Source organism: Chanos chanos, chromosome 1, assembly GCF_902362185.1.
Source record: "Chanos chanos chromosome 1, fChaCha1.1, whole genome shotgun sequence".
Lineage (NCBI taxonomy): Eukaryota > Metazoa > Chordata > Actinopteri > Gonorynchiformes > Chanidae > Chanos > Chanos chanos.
This window is the reverse complement of record NC_044495.1, coordinates 51,416,295-51,432,348: the sequence shown is the minus strand read 5'-3', so window position 1 is coordinate 51,432,348 and position 16,054 is coordinate 51,416,295. Positions and strand designations below refer to the sequence as shown.

General features: G+C 41.3%; 1 protein-coding gene across 1 annotated transcript in view; it reads right to left on the bottom strand.

Annotated features, from left to right (window-relative positions):
- grid2 (glutamate receptor, ionotropic, delta 2) overlaps positions 1-16,054 on the bottom strand; it is a 279,373-nt gene that overhangs the window by 53,761 nt on the left and 209,558 nt on the right. The window contains exons 9-10 of the mRNA XM_030783937.1: positions 10,489-10,590; positions 1,790-1,987 (exon numbers count right to left, since the gene is read on the bottom strand). Of these exons, the coding sequence (XP_030639797.1) occupies positions 1,790-1,987; positions 10,489-10,590 (300 nt within the window). The remainder of the gene's footprint in view (positions 1-1,789; positions 1,988-10,488; positions 10,591-16,054) is intronic.

The following is a 16,054-nucleotide window of genomic DNA, read 5'->3' as shown; positions in this document are numbered from 1 at the left end:
GTAAATTGGCTCAGACCTATCGCTGGCAAATGACTTTTACTCCAAGTAAAATAATATAATGGTGAGAACTCTCACATAATGTATGCTGTGCTGGATGATGTTATTTTATACCCATACACAGTTAATTCACAGCTGACTAAATCTGCTAATTTCATGGTCTGCTAAAGAAACAAAATGCTTAAACAAGCAAAAAATTGTCACTTATGCAGGAATATGAAAAGTATGCCAGATCAGTAAATTCCCTTCATACACTCATGGCACGTTGTTGGGAACACTGGAGTAAGTTGTGTGTGTGTGTGTGTGTGTATGTGTGCCTCATTAGACAGCCCACTATATTAGTTTCAGTACACTGATCAGAGGTCAGCTCTTAACTGCTTAACTAGACAAACAGTTTTACTTAAGAAGACAAATGACAATGAATTACATTTCAAGTGTCTCCCAATGAAAGAATGAATGGTCTTTGATCACTTTACAAAGTCCACTTGCTTCAATAAATGCAATTCTGCTCTTGTATATCCAAAACACCTAAATGAATTTAATTTCTACAGAACCTCTATAGGATCCTGACTTGCTGAAGAACACACACGCTTGCTTTTGACAAAGAAATGAATCCCTAATTAGAGGGGAAGGCAGAAACCAGCGGAACTTTGCTCCTTAAGGACCAGAGCAGAACATCTCCGAATAAATTATTTTGTAATTTCCTTTGAAACTCTGATTCAGTCTGCCATTTGTCTGACAAGTTGGGCCCTACAGACAAAACTGATATATTTGCAAAGTTACAGCTTACAAGCCTCAGGCTTCAGAGTCAATTCAAACATGTGCCCTACTCACAACCCGTTTAAAGACAAGGGCTAAGGTCCAGACTAACCCCTGATAATACATTTAGGCTCTTCCCTCCACGGCCCACGCTCTGCCAAAACCTCTTCTAAAGAAAGTTCTCCCCTTCAAAGAAAGCCAGTTTTCTTCCTCACAAAACATAACAAATGCGAAGGAAAAACGAATAACAGCCGAGGCCCCGGATAAAAAATTTCTCTAAAACATCAAAAGGTTTGAAGGATAATGGACGGTGGAAAGATCTGGGATTGCGGGGAAACAATACGGCAGCAGAGACGCGGGCACGGAAGACGGGATTAGTTTTTTTTTTTTTCTCCTTCTTCTTTTTTCATTTGTTTGTTTTAATTTCCATTCTGTCTATCTCTGAGGAGAGGAAGATAAGCTAGAGTATAACCCTTGCGTGTATTTCTCCTGGCCGTACTGTTGAGAGGCAGGCGCCGTTGGTAAGAGCGGCGGGGATGGCATCAATGCCACGGAGCTGTAAAGAACCTTGGAATGGAAAGCAGCAGGAGACATCGGGTAATGGCCCTGAAAATGCTTGGCCGACCTCCGACTGTTTAAAGATTTCCCTTTTGTTTGTGTAGCCGTGGACAGTATTTTAGCTTTTTCTGCGCGCCCTCAGAGTTTTATCAGTGGGTCAGGCAATCTGGCTCCTTATCGAGAATGTGCAGATTTTCTGAGAATCCAACTGCACGCAGATCATACATGTGGGGGGGGGGGGGGGGGGGGGGGGGGGGGATATAAATGGTGAAAAAGAAATACAAAAACATCACGGTCAATCAGAATTTTTTTTTGGCAGGCTCAGAATAAATAAGGGAGAAAAGAGCAAGTTGACAACAGCACTTTACTCTGCAGGATAAAAAAAAAAAGAATGTGGGTATGTATTTGTGATGTTCTTTAAGATTTTTGGCTTTTTGAAACTACTGTGACTGTTTTTTTAATCCCCAGCACTCACCTTAAAGACTAGCTCCCCAATAAGGCCGTTCCAAACACCGTCTGCTTGTTGGCTTCCATACTTGTGGTCTGGGGCCACATAAATCTCATATTTGAAGCCCAAGTAGTTGGACAGTGCATCCAGTACATCGATGGAGAAGCCTTGGTACTTCTTTGGCTTTCCCAAGACATTCTCTGACACCATTACAAATGGCTCCTCCTACAGAAAACAAAACATAGTTCAAGTTTTAACCACCAAGTCACAACTGTTCATGGGATTAGAGTTGACTAATACCAGTCTACAATTTTTTGCTCAATAATACAGTGATCCTTATTCTTGTGGAAGTGCTTTGAGCAACTGACAGCTATAGACCATAGGAGGAATATCAGACTGGTATCTCTAAACACTGCAAGTGTTACGGTGCTAGACAAACTAAAAAGTTACACAGTTGGTGGGGGAAAAAAGCAAGTTCAAACTCTGTCTGTCTTTGTGAATGAGTAGACACATAACCAACCAATCAGTATGCTGCAAGAAATAACATATGCACAAAAAAAAAAAAAAATCCCAGTTATCCAGTTGAAAGTGAAGCTGCAGTAGTCCGGAAAGCTTTGTAGAGAAATTATAGAGAGAATATTTAGACTTACAGATGACTAAAATTTAAAGGTGAATTCCTGCTGTTTAACCACAGCATATATAATTTTGATTCATTATTTCCTCTGGCCATGTACTGAAAATTATATGCACCCAAGCTAATTTAATCAAATTGGTAAATTATACACATCATGGCTAATTTTATACAGTTCGCTAATTATAGGCTACAGGTGGTTCACGTCTATGTCTCTTTTGTCTTACAGGTGTTTTTGAAGCGCATCACTTCAAAAAAAAAACAAAAAAAAAAAAAACTAAAGGCTACTCAACTACAATTTCCACAGTGCAAAAAGGGAAGAAGGGGAGAAATGTATGTATGTATATAAAACGTGTGTGTGTGTGTGTGTGTGTGTGTGTGTGTATCTATATCTATATGAAATATTTATCATAGTTCTGTTCACTAGCTCTGGATCATGACTTACTGAAAATGCTTAACGTCACACTATTGTTAATTATTACCATTACACTCTCATGAACAGTTTAGCCATTTCTCCTATGGTAAAATTAAAAATTTTGGAAAAGGCAGGTTCCCGTTGATCAATATCAAAAGGGTAATTCTTTAAACTGAAGATAGCATGCAATCCCAAATTTTTGACCTGTGCGTGCATTGATGAAAAAGAACAATGATCTGTTCTTACACCTTAAGCTTCAACAAGATCAGTAGAATCCAGCTCCTCCTCTTCATGAAACTGTACAAGCTTAAAATCACTTATCTGGACTGCTAAAGGCGGCTAACATAACACAATCTGAACCTATCTTAACTCTCTTCATGAAATACCGCTCTGGTGTTAAATTAGGCGTGTGCTAAAGTATAGCACAGGCGCTCCTTGTGGGACTAAAAATAGAACTTCAAGAATCTGAAAGTTGTATATTCATTATAGGAAGCTCAGTGTCACTTCACCTGAAGCAGCTAGCTAAAGCACTTCAGGCGGCATAGCTAATGCTCATAACCCGATCTCATTTTCAACAAGTGCTTATGCCAACACACAAGGTTTCCGGCTTAATGTCATTTCACTTCAACTTTTATTAGCTATGACACATTTTTGAGAGTTCTGGAAGATTTGTCTCTTTCGAGACCTCTGTGTTACAGTGATTAAATATATATTGTGTTATTGTGTTGTGCTCTTGCTTTTCGTTTGAACAGATGACACATTGTTGCGTCATTATAAAGAACATCAGAGTCTCTGTTTGTCATGGCAGCCCATATAAAAACCCCCCACATCAAAAAACAGTCACGACACCAAATACCATGTATCAAAAAAAAAAAAAAATACATACCTACATTGAAGTCAAGATAAAAACAACAGTAGCATCTTCAAATAACTTTAATGACACAGCAGTCACTAATTAGACTTGATTTAAAATGCTGCCAAACAACATTACAAAGTTCTAATTAAAATGTGAAACTCAAGCGTCCACCTGCATTTTTATTTATTTATTTATTTATTTTTATGAAGCACTCCAATATAGGTTTAATAGCTGTAAGTGGGATTTTAATGTAATATTTTTGATGCAGAAAGCCCTGTAACAATTAAAAAAAGAAAAAAAAAAACAGAACAGAAAAGGAAGTCAGGAAGCCACTCTAGCTCCTTTCTATTTAAAAGTTCTCAGATATTAAATCCGTTAGTTAGCATGGCTTTTGGTGCCTCTTGTCATAGATGCATTATTCATTCAGATTTCATTATCAACGGACCCATGAAAGAGCAAACATTTAAAGAGGGACTCAAGAGTTTTAAGTGTCTTCCCATCATACAAATTCAACACTTTCTATGAAGGATTTACTGGGGGAAAAAAAAAAGACAATGCAAGATATTATCACAATGTAAAAAGTGAATTCAAGATCTGCAATTTGTTCAGAAAGACAACAACAACATAATAATAATGATAATAATAGTAATAATTATAATTATTATTATAATTATAATTAAAAAAAGGACCCTGTGCCCTCAAGATATGCTGTTGAACACAGTCTCTATCGGACATGCATTCCTTGTCCCTACTAAAGCTTTGCCCTGAGCAATGATGAACTAAAACCAACTGTGCCATTTAGAAGGAAGTGTATGATGACGGCAGAGCTAGTTTGACCTCTGGGGCAGATTGTGCTCCATGAAAGGTCTACAAACACTCTCTCTAGATGCTCCATTGGCTCTGGGGAGTGTCTGAAGGTCATCTGGAGAAGATGCTTTCTTTTATCGTAATGGAGGATGACAGGAAGCCTGTGAACACCGGGGAATACTCAAGTACCCAGCTCCTCAGGCCGGAAATGTTTAGAATGACAGTGGTTATAATTTTTCTTTTTTTTTTCTTTTTTCTTTTTTTCTTTTGCGTGGGAGACCCCTCCCATGCTTGGCCAATAGGGCCTATGGCATTTGGACACGAATATTCTAACCTTGCTAATTACTGATCGAAACCTTGAACACTTGTGGAAATATAAGCTCAGAAAAACCATCTGTTTTTGAGCTTCAAGCTCTTGCTGTCTTCCAGGTTTCTTCCAATACATTTCTAAAGTTCTCCAAAGGTTAAGAGCTTTCATTTGGCTCCGTCACTAGCCCTACCGGCCCTTTTGATTTCTAAACTTTCTATTTAAAGGAGAGATATCCGCAGTTCAGTTCAGTCCAAAGTAAGTGCCATTGATCTGCAGAGCCACATTTGCGTAATGGGTTTAAGCTTTGCCGAGGAGAGTCGTTAAAAGGTCTACCACAGAGAAACCTTGATCCAAACCACAACTCAAGGGTTTACATCTAAAGTCAGTTTGACAAGGTGCTGTCAGTCACACATGCTGCTTCTACATTTATCAAATGCATGATGCTCATTAAAATTGAACAAAGTCCAATATTTCTTCCAGCGGTGACAGTCAGACAGTATATTCAGTCACAGAAGACCTTTCTGATAAGAAAATGAACTGAGTATAATGGTGGACAACGTGCGCCAACCGCGGTGAACCAAGCAGGTGAGAAAGGGAAGGAAGACACAGTATAAGGCAGTAAGACCACTGGAAAATAAACAAAGAATCATACACAACCTCTTATGTATGAAGACCGCAGCCTTCAGACAAACATTATCCCACAGCATGTCTCTGCTTTCATTTCCTCTCTCTCTCTCTCTCTCTCTCTCTCTCTCTCTCTCTCACTCGCTCTCACTCTCTCTCACAGACAATTTGTTGATAAATGTTTCATTCGTCAATAGCACAGTCTCATTACCCTAATAAACTGGTCTCTACTAATTGAACACAGTCTAAGTGTTCATTGTAATTAGCTTTTCCTCTTGAAATGGATTAAATTCTCTTTCCAAAAAATATATATTTGTTAACAGCCAAGGGCAAAGCAGTGAACTGTATTTTTTAAATCTCTGCTTTAGTTAATAAACTCTGGACAAACTGCAGAGAAAAATAATAGTCAATATTTACATGGTAATTTCGCCTAGAAGGCTAAACACCCATATACGTTTATAATAGAAAATGGAGTCATTTCAGTTCTTAAGTGAATAAACAAGGACGTTGTCTGTGAATTTGTTGTATTGGTCAAGTTCCAAATTGCAGAGTCATGATGAAAAAAATGACATAAGGATAAATGTTAACTTTCTTTCAGTGTCTCACCATAACAAGAGCAAAAAAGAAAACAAAAGACACATGATACTACAACATAGGAAAGAAAGAGTCTCAAGGGCTTGTACTACAGGAAACGTAAACAAAACAGAAACACCTTTAATGGGTCTAAGTTTATAGACTGCAGAACAGCTTCAGAAACTGATCTTCAGGGCTTTATCTGTGAAACAGCAATGAACATGCAGCTAAAATGATTGCAACTTGCTTTGTTCGGAATCAGACCACCTGCGTCAAACCCCCCCCCCAACCACACACACAAACACACACTCCCATCCCTAAAAGAAATCAAATTGCATTTTAAAATCAACTATTACTATTGATGTCAAAACGGTTTATCCCCCACTTAAAGAGACAAATTCAGGTGCCTTCAGACTTTAGTTAGAACTTTCTATGAGCACACTGGTCATCATTCCAAATATGACTTCTGGAGGCAAAACTCCACGGGCTCGAATGGGCTACGGATGCAACCGGTTATCGTTTGGTACTTGCGAGATCGTCTTATAGCGACAGTAATGGCCTTGTGGCCTTGTTTAACATGCCACCGACAGCCTGGAGTTCCATGAGGCATGCATTTTCACACACCATTCACAACCTCTCTGGAGTCTATCGCAGAGTGAGAAACAGCAGTCTCATCAGTGCGCTGTCTCTACACCACGTCACTGATCGCTGTAATGTGTGTGAACGTGCAGGCTAGTCAAACGGATCGCCGTCGAGAAAAAAAAAGTCGAAAGCCTCCCCTAACCCCCCCCCCCCCCCCCCCCCCCTCACATTTATTTTTCATATTGTCTTTAATAAATCCCCATCGATAGCCTGTGTGTTTCTGGGAATATGTCAAGCAGATTTATTGCAGAGAAGGTGTTATTGACTGTGCCGTCTGCACACGCACACACACACACACACATATGCAGACCTACACTCACACACACACACACACACACACACACACACACATACATGCCTTCGCTCACACACAGACACACACACACGCGCGCACACATGCACATCTGCACACGCGCACGCATGCATACGCCCACAGACCCACACACACACACACGCACGCATACACACACACACACACACACACACACACACACACACACATTAAGCCAGTGCTTCTGAATCCTTGTTGGCCTCCGTCGCTCAATAAGCTATTAGTGGGAGAGAAAGGACATGCATGCCAACTCTCGGTGAAGCCCTACCGTATAGTCATCTATCAGAGACCCCCATCACCACCCCCCCCTCGCCCCACCCCACATCCCACTCCAACCCCTACACCAACACCACACTCCTCCAGCCCTCTGACTGCACAGCACAGGCAAAAAGTGATCCATACCATTCTACTGAGTGTCTATTCACTGATTATAAACTATAGAACAATCCAGAACTGCAGGATCCAGCCCTCTCTCACTCCCCAACCTGCAGAACCCAAAGCATCTCTCTCTCTCTCTCTCTCTCTCTCTCTCTCTCTCTCTCTCACTATCTCTTCCTGTCTCTCTATCTATTTATCTATCTCTCTTTCTCTTGCACTCAGTCTCTCTCTTGCACACACACACACACACATCAAACATTGATTTGCGGAGGAAAAGCCTTTCCTCTGTACTGGCCCATGTATCTTTGATTGCTTCTCTCATTACACCGTCATTCTTTTCAACACAGACACATACACACAATGATTCAAATTCACACACATCTGGCCAACAATCTCTACCGCTCTTACAAAATCAATAACAGGCGTGAAACAGTCTACTGTCACTGCTCCTGAGATACATACACTCCATCATCGTTTTGTCCCTATATGTCAGAGCTACGTGTGTGTGTGTGTGTGTGTGTGCAACTCTTCACGTTTTGACTCCGTGGGACCATGAGTAAGACTCACTATCTCACTCTCTTTCTCTCTCTATCGCTTCCTCCCTCCCCCCTCCCTCCCTCCCTCTCTCCCTCTCTCTCTCTCTCTCTCTCTATCTCTCATTCCTTTCCTTTCCCACCCGCTCTCCCTCACTTTCTCTTGCTTCCTTCCCCACCCCCTCTCTGTCTTACATGTGAGCACTGAAGTGTGGCACACCGGTTTGTTGTCGTTGTTGTTGTTGTTTTCCTTTTCTTCTGTCATAGCAGGACCTGGAGGATTTAAATCTCTCTCTCTCTCTCTCTCTCTTGGCCTCCAGTGAACTGCTGTTTTTTTTTTTTTGTTTTTTTTCAGCCTGGAAGTGACATAGTGAGGCACAGGCAGGTTAGGGGATGGAGGGGGGGTGTTTGGTTTTGGGTGCTGACAAGCTCTGCAGTAGCAGAAACAGTGTTTGCTGCCAGAGCTGCTGGAGTCTGGAACAGCCCCAGACTGATTGAGCCGGGGGGGTAGTGGGAGTGGGGGGGGGGGGGGGGGGGGTTGGCATGGCAGCCTAGCTTGAGCCCAAAGCTTGGCACAATGCGTACCCTGCCCCGAACAAGTAACATGGCAAGCACACCTAGGGAACGTGCTGTCATACACATAACCTTCCAGGAGGGAAGCAGGCTTACCTTCCCCATAGACCCAAAGGTTCGATACACAAATGCTACTGACTCCCACTGTTCTTGGCTCTTACACTCTACTCAGAAACTCCACAAGCATGAGAGAAAAAAGAGATAGTTTCTCTCCCTGCAATTTTACATTCTTCTTCTTCTTCTTCTTCCTCTTCTGCTCCTCCTCTTCTTCCTTCTTTCATATTTCTTCATTCTCTTTTTTCTAACTACTTCTGCTTTTATTACTCTCTCTCTCTATACTCTTCTCCATCTCTCCCTCTACTCTTCTCCATCTTGTTCCTGTTCTCCTTTATTGCCTGTTGCTGCCCTTCTTGTTGTAGCTCTTTTTTTATCACTATTTCTGCATTTAAATATAGAAACTGTACTTTACACGGCAATTTATACGGCAGCTGAAATGGTTACTGTGGTGAATCAATGACTGACTGTTGCCATGGCGTTTGCTCCAAATCACACTCTGGTGATGTTATTATCCATGAGTGTCTGAGTCGGACTGGGTATGCCAGCTTTATCTGGCCGGACCATTCATGAGGAGCCTGAATGGTTGGCACATTCACACCCAACACACAGCACCAAACCCAAATCTATACAAAACAGCTAGTGTAAGACACATTAATACATACTTACTGACAGACTGGAGCAAAACACCAAAATACTGAATATAATACACAGACATTATAAGGAATATGGTTTAGTACTACACACAGAGATATGGACTGAAGTCCTTGTAACAGAAAGACAACAAACACACAGATGACCACAAATGAACACTCACACACGGACACACACGGACACACACACACACACAGACACACACACAGATACACACACACACACACACGCACGCACACACAAACACAGACAAGCAACATGCTCATCACACTGCAGTATGTTTCCTTAGCTGACTGCCACACACTCACACAGAGCCCTACTCTCAGTGAGCGTGTGTATCTCCTCCACAAACCACCGCTGGGAGGAGCCCACCAACCCTAATTCTCTCCAAGGCTCCTGTGAAACACTCCTTCATTGTTGATGACGGTCGAACGCATCTTAGATACTCAATGTTCAATCTGACACATCAAGAAATCACCACAAAATAAGAAGGAGTGAAAGAACAAAAAAAGAAAAAGGAGACAGCAGAAAGAGGGGAGGAAAGAAAGAAAGAAAGAAAGAGAGAAAGAGAGAGAGAAAGACGTAAGTGAGGGGCAAAAAAGTGGTAGCATCATCTCTTTCTTTTCTCCACCGACTTCAAAGCGGGGAGATGAAGAATTTAAAGCTCTGAATCTTTAAAGAGCTCTGGGGACTCACTCAAATCGGCGCCTGAGGCAATATAGCAGAACTCAAATCTCAATATACCCCAGTTCCTTGGGTCTCAATTCATCCACCAAAATCACTTTTAATGAACCTTATGAGTATGCAGAATGAGCCTCTGAACAGACCCTCTGACTTGTCGTCTATGGGAGTGATGGGCATAACATTGAAAGCAGGTCCCTCTGGAGCTCCTCAACCTCTGACCAGTGACACTGTGAAACTGCAATACAATCCTTCCAGCCATGGTTACCAGGTTAATCCGACAGCTGTCACAGCAATTGCTGGACAGTTAACAAAGGCGCGTCTCCACGAGGGTCTTTATGTCAAATGCTTTCCGGCAGAGGTCATGGATCTGTTTGAGGTTTCATGGTTTTACACTATACACTCTGATAATATTAGTGAAGGTTTTCCAAATTCTGTGAGCCAATTTAACAACAGACGATGCCATTTTAGGTTGAAGAATAAAGGTAAGACTGCTTAATGAATAGTTTCATCTGTCGGTGCTGCCAAAAAAAATGAGTTTCACTACCAATAAAAACAGACAAAACAACACGTGGTCGTAGAGAACTGATATCACAAATTACTTAGACGACAGACAATTAAGGAGCACAGAGAATGTCTACAGTGCCTGGTCTACGGTTCTTACCAATACAGTGACCACTCGCAGAACCACGCCCCGCATGTTGTTCTCCAACTTCCTGTCTGTGAGCGTTCCGTTCAGTCCGTGCACAGGGTCCCAAGTGGCCAGCTGCAAGACAACCAGATAAAACAATAAGTTTTGTGGTGCATTCAGAGGTCACTGTATGCATATGCGAACAGCTTTCATGTTCTATACATGATAAATGAATATAACCCTAAGTGATGTAGTCAAAGCTCATGAATGAGCAAAGATCTTAAGTCAACAGAACTGAATAAAGAAAAAAAAAAATCTTGAGAAGAAAAGTGCAAAACAAACTTTAGACATTTGTTGTGCCAAAGCACAAAGATAACCTTCCGGGCATTCGATGGAGCTGTACACCAAACAGCTGAGGATTTAAAGGAAAATAGCTATTCAAAGTTATTCATCATTAAAGTTGGTGGGACTGTGGGTCACGCATTTCCCAACAGGAACCAAGCCTAACTTGCTACTCCTGGTGATGGGGAAGCCATAATCTCATATCCAACTGCATCTAAATTCATTTGACACGCATGCATAATGTATCTATAAATGAACCGTCAGTCAGAATAGATTTATCCTTTTTCCTGTCACGTGGCCTTACTGTCAGCAACCAATGGAAGCCCCAGACGCAGAGCACCAGCCAAAGAACGTGTGTAATGCAAAGCAGCTGGACGAAACAGTCACATTGAAATGGTCTGTAGTTTTCCATTCCTAACAAAGAACACTGATAGAGGGATGGGTATAGGAGAAATTACTTGTGGAAAAAGCATTGAAATATCAATATTAATTTAGCTCCACAAAGCAATGTGTGTGCTGATTCTAAAATACAAATGAGGTGAAATTATAGTGATTAGGATTTAGGGACAAGATGTGAATTGTTATCTTTGCTGCTCATCCTGTTCCATTTCAGATCCAGTGGATACAGGGATAAACGCATTTTCACAGATAAAAATAAAACGCAGCATTACCAGATGAAAATGAGCCCGAAAAAAGAAAACAATCTCAGACCAAGTAAATTATGAGGAGGAAAGCGAGTTCATCTGAACATAAAACCAATTGGGCTTAGTCAAAAACCAAAAAAAAAAAATAATAAAATCCTTCAAATAACAAAAAGATAGTCTCAAAATTAATGAGACTTCAGTAACATTGCCATGCAAAAACAAAGCACACCACAAAGCTCCCTTTTCAAACCGTCTAAGATAATGGAAGGGTGGGGGAAAAAAAAAATCAGTTGATTTACTGACATGTGAGAAAATTATGGAATAGCATGAAATTAGACTTGATTGAGGCATTCTACAGTGTTGTTCTATGTCAGGGGGATGGGGGGGGGGGGGGGTGAGCAGGGGAGGGGGAAGAAAAACTTTGCTAAAGAGATCAAACTTTACTGGATCCCCTGCTATGCAACATATGGAGCTGCTTAGAAATGATTCACACAATCAAAGGCAATGTGGTGGAGAGAAGAACAAGAGGGCAGACATGTAACTAATTTATTAGCGCTTTCTTTTTTCTTCCATCCAGGCTCGCTTTAAAAGCGTCTACGTCGCGTAACAAAAAAACTCTTTTGACGTCAGATGCTAAAATGGAATTCGAATACACTATGCAGATATTCAGACGTATGTACAACAAGTCAGATCACTCAATCTCAAGATATCTGCACTTCCATAGAAAAACGGCACAAACCAAAGATGGAGCTCTTGAAAGAAATGAATGATGATGCTAAATTAATGAAAAAGACCATATGGAAATGGGATATCTCTAGCGGTAAAACAATCATTTCATGGAATAATTTGGGCACACCCCATCGTGGAGTCATCTTGATTCAGCCATCAGAAATTTCCATAATATCTAGACTTGGATTAGACAGAAGGAGCATCCCGTGACAGCTATGATCTGACTGACTCAACATATCAACTTTCTTCTACTGTATTAGACGGATCCTCTGTGTCTAAGATGTTCTGCATCAAGCTCAGCCTCTCCATATAAATCAGCATGAGCGATCCTGCTGTCATTTCAAAATCAATTCACTTTAAATGCCAATGGGATGAGCAGTGTTTAGTGTGCATGCGTATGTGTGTGTGTGTGCGTGTGTGTGCGTGTGTGTGTGTGTCCGTTTCTCCTCTTTGGCTCATCTTTTTAAAGATCACAAATGCATCTCTCGGGTTAAAATTTTGTTGACAATCATATTTTATCTTCTGCCCACCCTGGGGTATTGCTATACAGTGCGTGTATAGAAAGGTTTTTGTTTAATAAAACACTCACAGTGAATCTATGCTCCTTATGAGTTTCATACCAAACTAAACAAACAACACGCCCTTGGCAGAGTGCTCCTGAGTCTGCTCCACTGCGTGGTGTGCTAAGAACTAAATCCACTTAATTGAGGCCCACAGATACTGAAATCCTTTTGTATGATGAAGCATGTTTTTAACATATGCAACACGTTACACCATCGGGATGTTCCTCAAAACCGGATTTCTCGGTTAGCCTGTTTAGTCGGGCTAAAACTGTCCAATAGGACAACAGCCAAGGGACCGTTTTTTTTTTTTTTTAATTCAAAGTTGTACTCTCGAGGTTCAAAAAAGCACCCCTGTTCGACAACTATACAGAAAAAATCTTTGTATCAAGTGTTTTTTGTACTGTTCGAGAAGATTACATATTCGATCAATAAACAAATCTGTGAATTCTAATACAATCTTTAAAGACCAGGAGATTTTTCATGAATGGGTAAAGGAGTTTAGAGGTAGAAAGGGAGCTGAAAGGAACTGTGCATTTGTTACTTTTGTGCTATCAGAGTTTTGACTCCCCAGAGTCATGCCTGGTGTAAATCAGTGGGTTAGGGCTATATGCCATGGTAATACAGCTGGCCAATGAGAAAAGTGTGAATTATAGACGAAAATCGTAGGGCTAGAGGATACCCCCTGCCATTTGTTCGATCTGAATAGTTCAATGTGCGTCACGACTTCCCACCATACTAATGGTGTCCTGATTGGGCCTGATTGCATATACCATGTTTCTGCAAGCTTAAATTTGAGATTTTCATAGCTACCGTTCTTCAGTCAAGCATATCAAAAAGCAATAATTTTGTCTCCAAATTGTTCTCAGCCAGTAAATTTTGACTGCCATAATCCTAATGTCAGACTGCAACAATAATCAACCGAGTCAGATTGGCATCATCAATGTTTTCAGCGTGTTCTTTCTTGGTAAAAATAATTCAACTTTTGGAGTCTGAAACATCAATCCAGCAAAGGTTATTAAATCAAGTGGCTTTCAAAATAATTATCTGGCTTTGAAGGATGTCGGCGCTGATTTCAAGTCATCTGCTGTGATTTAAGTGCTGGACTGGAAAGCCAGAAACATACTACGGCTATCGGAATACAAGTCACAGGCTTGCCCTCAGGCCTCCGTGTAGCATGCTTTTCCCCCCTGGAGCTTTCCTCACAAGCTTATACAGTAATATTCCTTTAATGGAAGTTTGGGGGAACGAAAATTATTACAGAAGCTTATAAAGGTTAAATTTACAGCACACCGGGCCATGCTAAGCACAAGGGAAAAAAAAAAAAAAAAGATTCGACCGCATTTGATCAATAAAGCATTATCCGTCCGGTGGTCAGCACAGACACAGTTGCAAGACTTTAATGCTGTCATTAACTGGATCGACATCAATACCACCCAGCCCTTCTGGTGTCAGTCCTTCTTCCTTTTTTTTTAACCTCAGGATCTGCCAATGAATAAAAGCTTGAAAAAACTGTGTCATGAAAAAGTTATTCTGCAAGAAACAGCTGCATTTCGGATGAGATGTAGTAACTTTAAGCTCCCAAAACATTGGAAGGAGTACGTAACCGCAGTGAAATTCCACATTCACAAAGGATACTTACGCCAGAGTAACGTGCTAAAACGTTTCGGAGTAGCCTCTTCAGACCACGTGTGATTCATGCTTTTGCAGAGTTATGGAGAGGAGGCACTTCAAATTTGAAAGATTCGTCTCACGAGCAAAAAAAATGAGAACTATATGCTGCAGTTTTCTTAACCGTTAACAGCGAAAGGTGAAGCATATCCTCAGAGGAGGCCAGGCCTCAGAAAAAAAAAAAAAAAAGCAAGATTGCGAGTGAAGAGAGGGAGACACGGTGCATCTCCTTATCTTCACAGGGACAGATAAGAGCTCATTTCCCCTGTCGAGGCGAGAGGCTGTCTCTGACTCTCCTGGCACTGCCGCAGCCACCACTGAGAGAATGGCACCATTCGCATTCCGTAATGCCTTTCCGAACGTCGAGCTTTCCTTTTGTCTGACTGTATCACCATCTCCTCTTGACATTTCTACGTCTCGTGCAAAGATCTCAACCCCCTTCAGAAACCGGTTCGTGTGTCCGGACATGAGTCGTCCTGACACGATGTACTTTCACGGCAGACTAAATATGTGAGTGAAAACAGTTGTCTGGTCTGGTTTTTTTTTGCTGTTAAAGTGAGTGGAGAATATCAGAGCTGGTTTTCAGGGCTAAAATGGGTGAGGCTGAAAGCAGAAGCAGTGCTGTGATTAATCAGGTCTGAATAGCCATGAGGTTTGTTGTCCTGCTGGAGAACATCTCCAGCCCACTGCTGTATTGATCATCTACCTGCCTCCTCTTCCAAGCGTCACATGACCGAAACCGAAACCCTATGACTGACCACCTACACGAAGTTCAACGCCCAAAGGTGCCAGTGAGTGAAAAATCAAATCAGCAAAATACACAACAAAGGAGGTCTTTCAAGAGGCTGAAATCGTCTGTCAGATTCAGTCATGTTTGCAGTCATTTCATATTTCCCAACTTGTTCTTCGATTTGGTTCTTGCTTACATCTGGGCCTAGGAATGTCTGGCGTACTCTCTCTCTCCCTCTCTTTCTCTCTCTCGTTTCATTTCTTGCTTTCTTCATTTCTTGCTTGCTGTGGTTTCTCCAAGAAAAGTAGAATAGGCTTTGGAAAATATGATTATCTTAAGTATAGCTTATCTTAAGTGAATCATTTCACAATCATGCCAAAAAATCTAAAGAAGTACAGTGCTATGTAACTCCAGGAGGCATGTAGGCTATTCAATGCATAAAACCGCTCTTTTCAACTCAGAGATGTCATCTGTCTACTGTCTGTCTACCGATCATATAAAAAAAAAAGTTTCATGTTTATGAATGATGGCAACGTCCGAGGCTGAGGTCAGTTTGGGGGGGAAAAAAAAATGTCAGCTTAGCATCCACAGCTTTTGTTTCCCTGAGCGACTATACATGTAAGTTATAAAATATTCATCTTTGTTTACATAAACTTGAGGTGATTTTTCCACTGGGAGACCATTGAGGGCCATCAGCAAACTACTGCATTTCAAGCAGTGTCACGGGGTTAGCGTCGATAGCGGCTAGCCCTGAGCGTTTTGTAAACACAGACTGTAGAGATATAACACGGTTGTGGTTCAATCAACTAGAAGTGACATGCTGACAAAGCAAGAGCAAATCTCACAGGTTACAGCATTAGCGCAGTCCACTGTACGAAACTGTTGTAGGCTGACTCAAAGATAGAAAGAGGGTTATTACCATA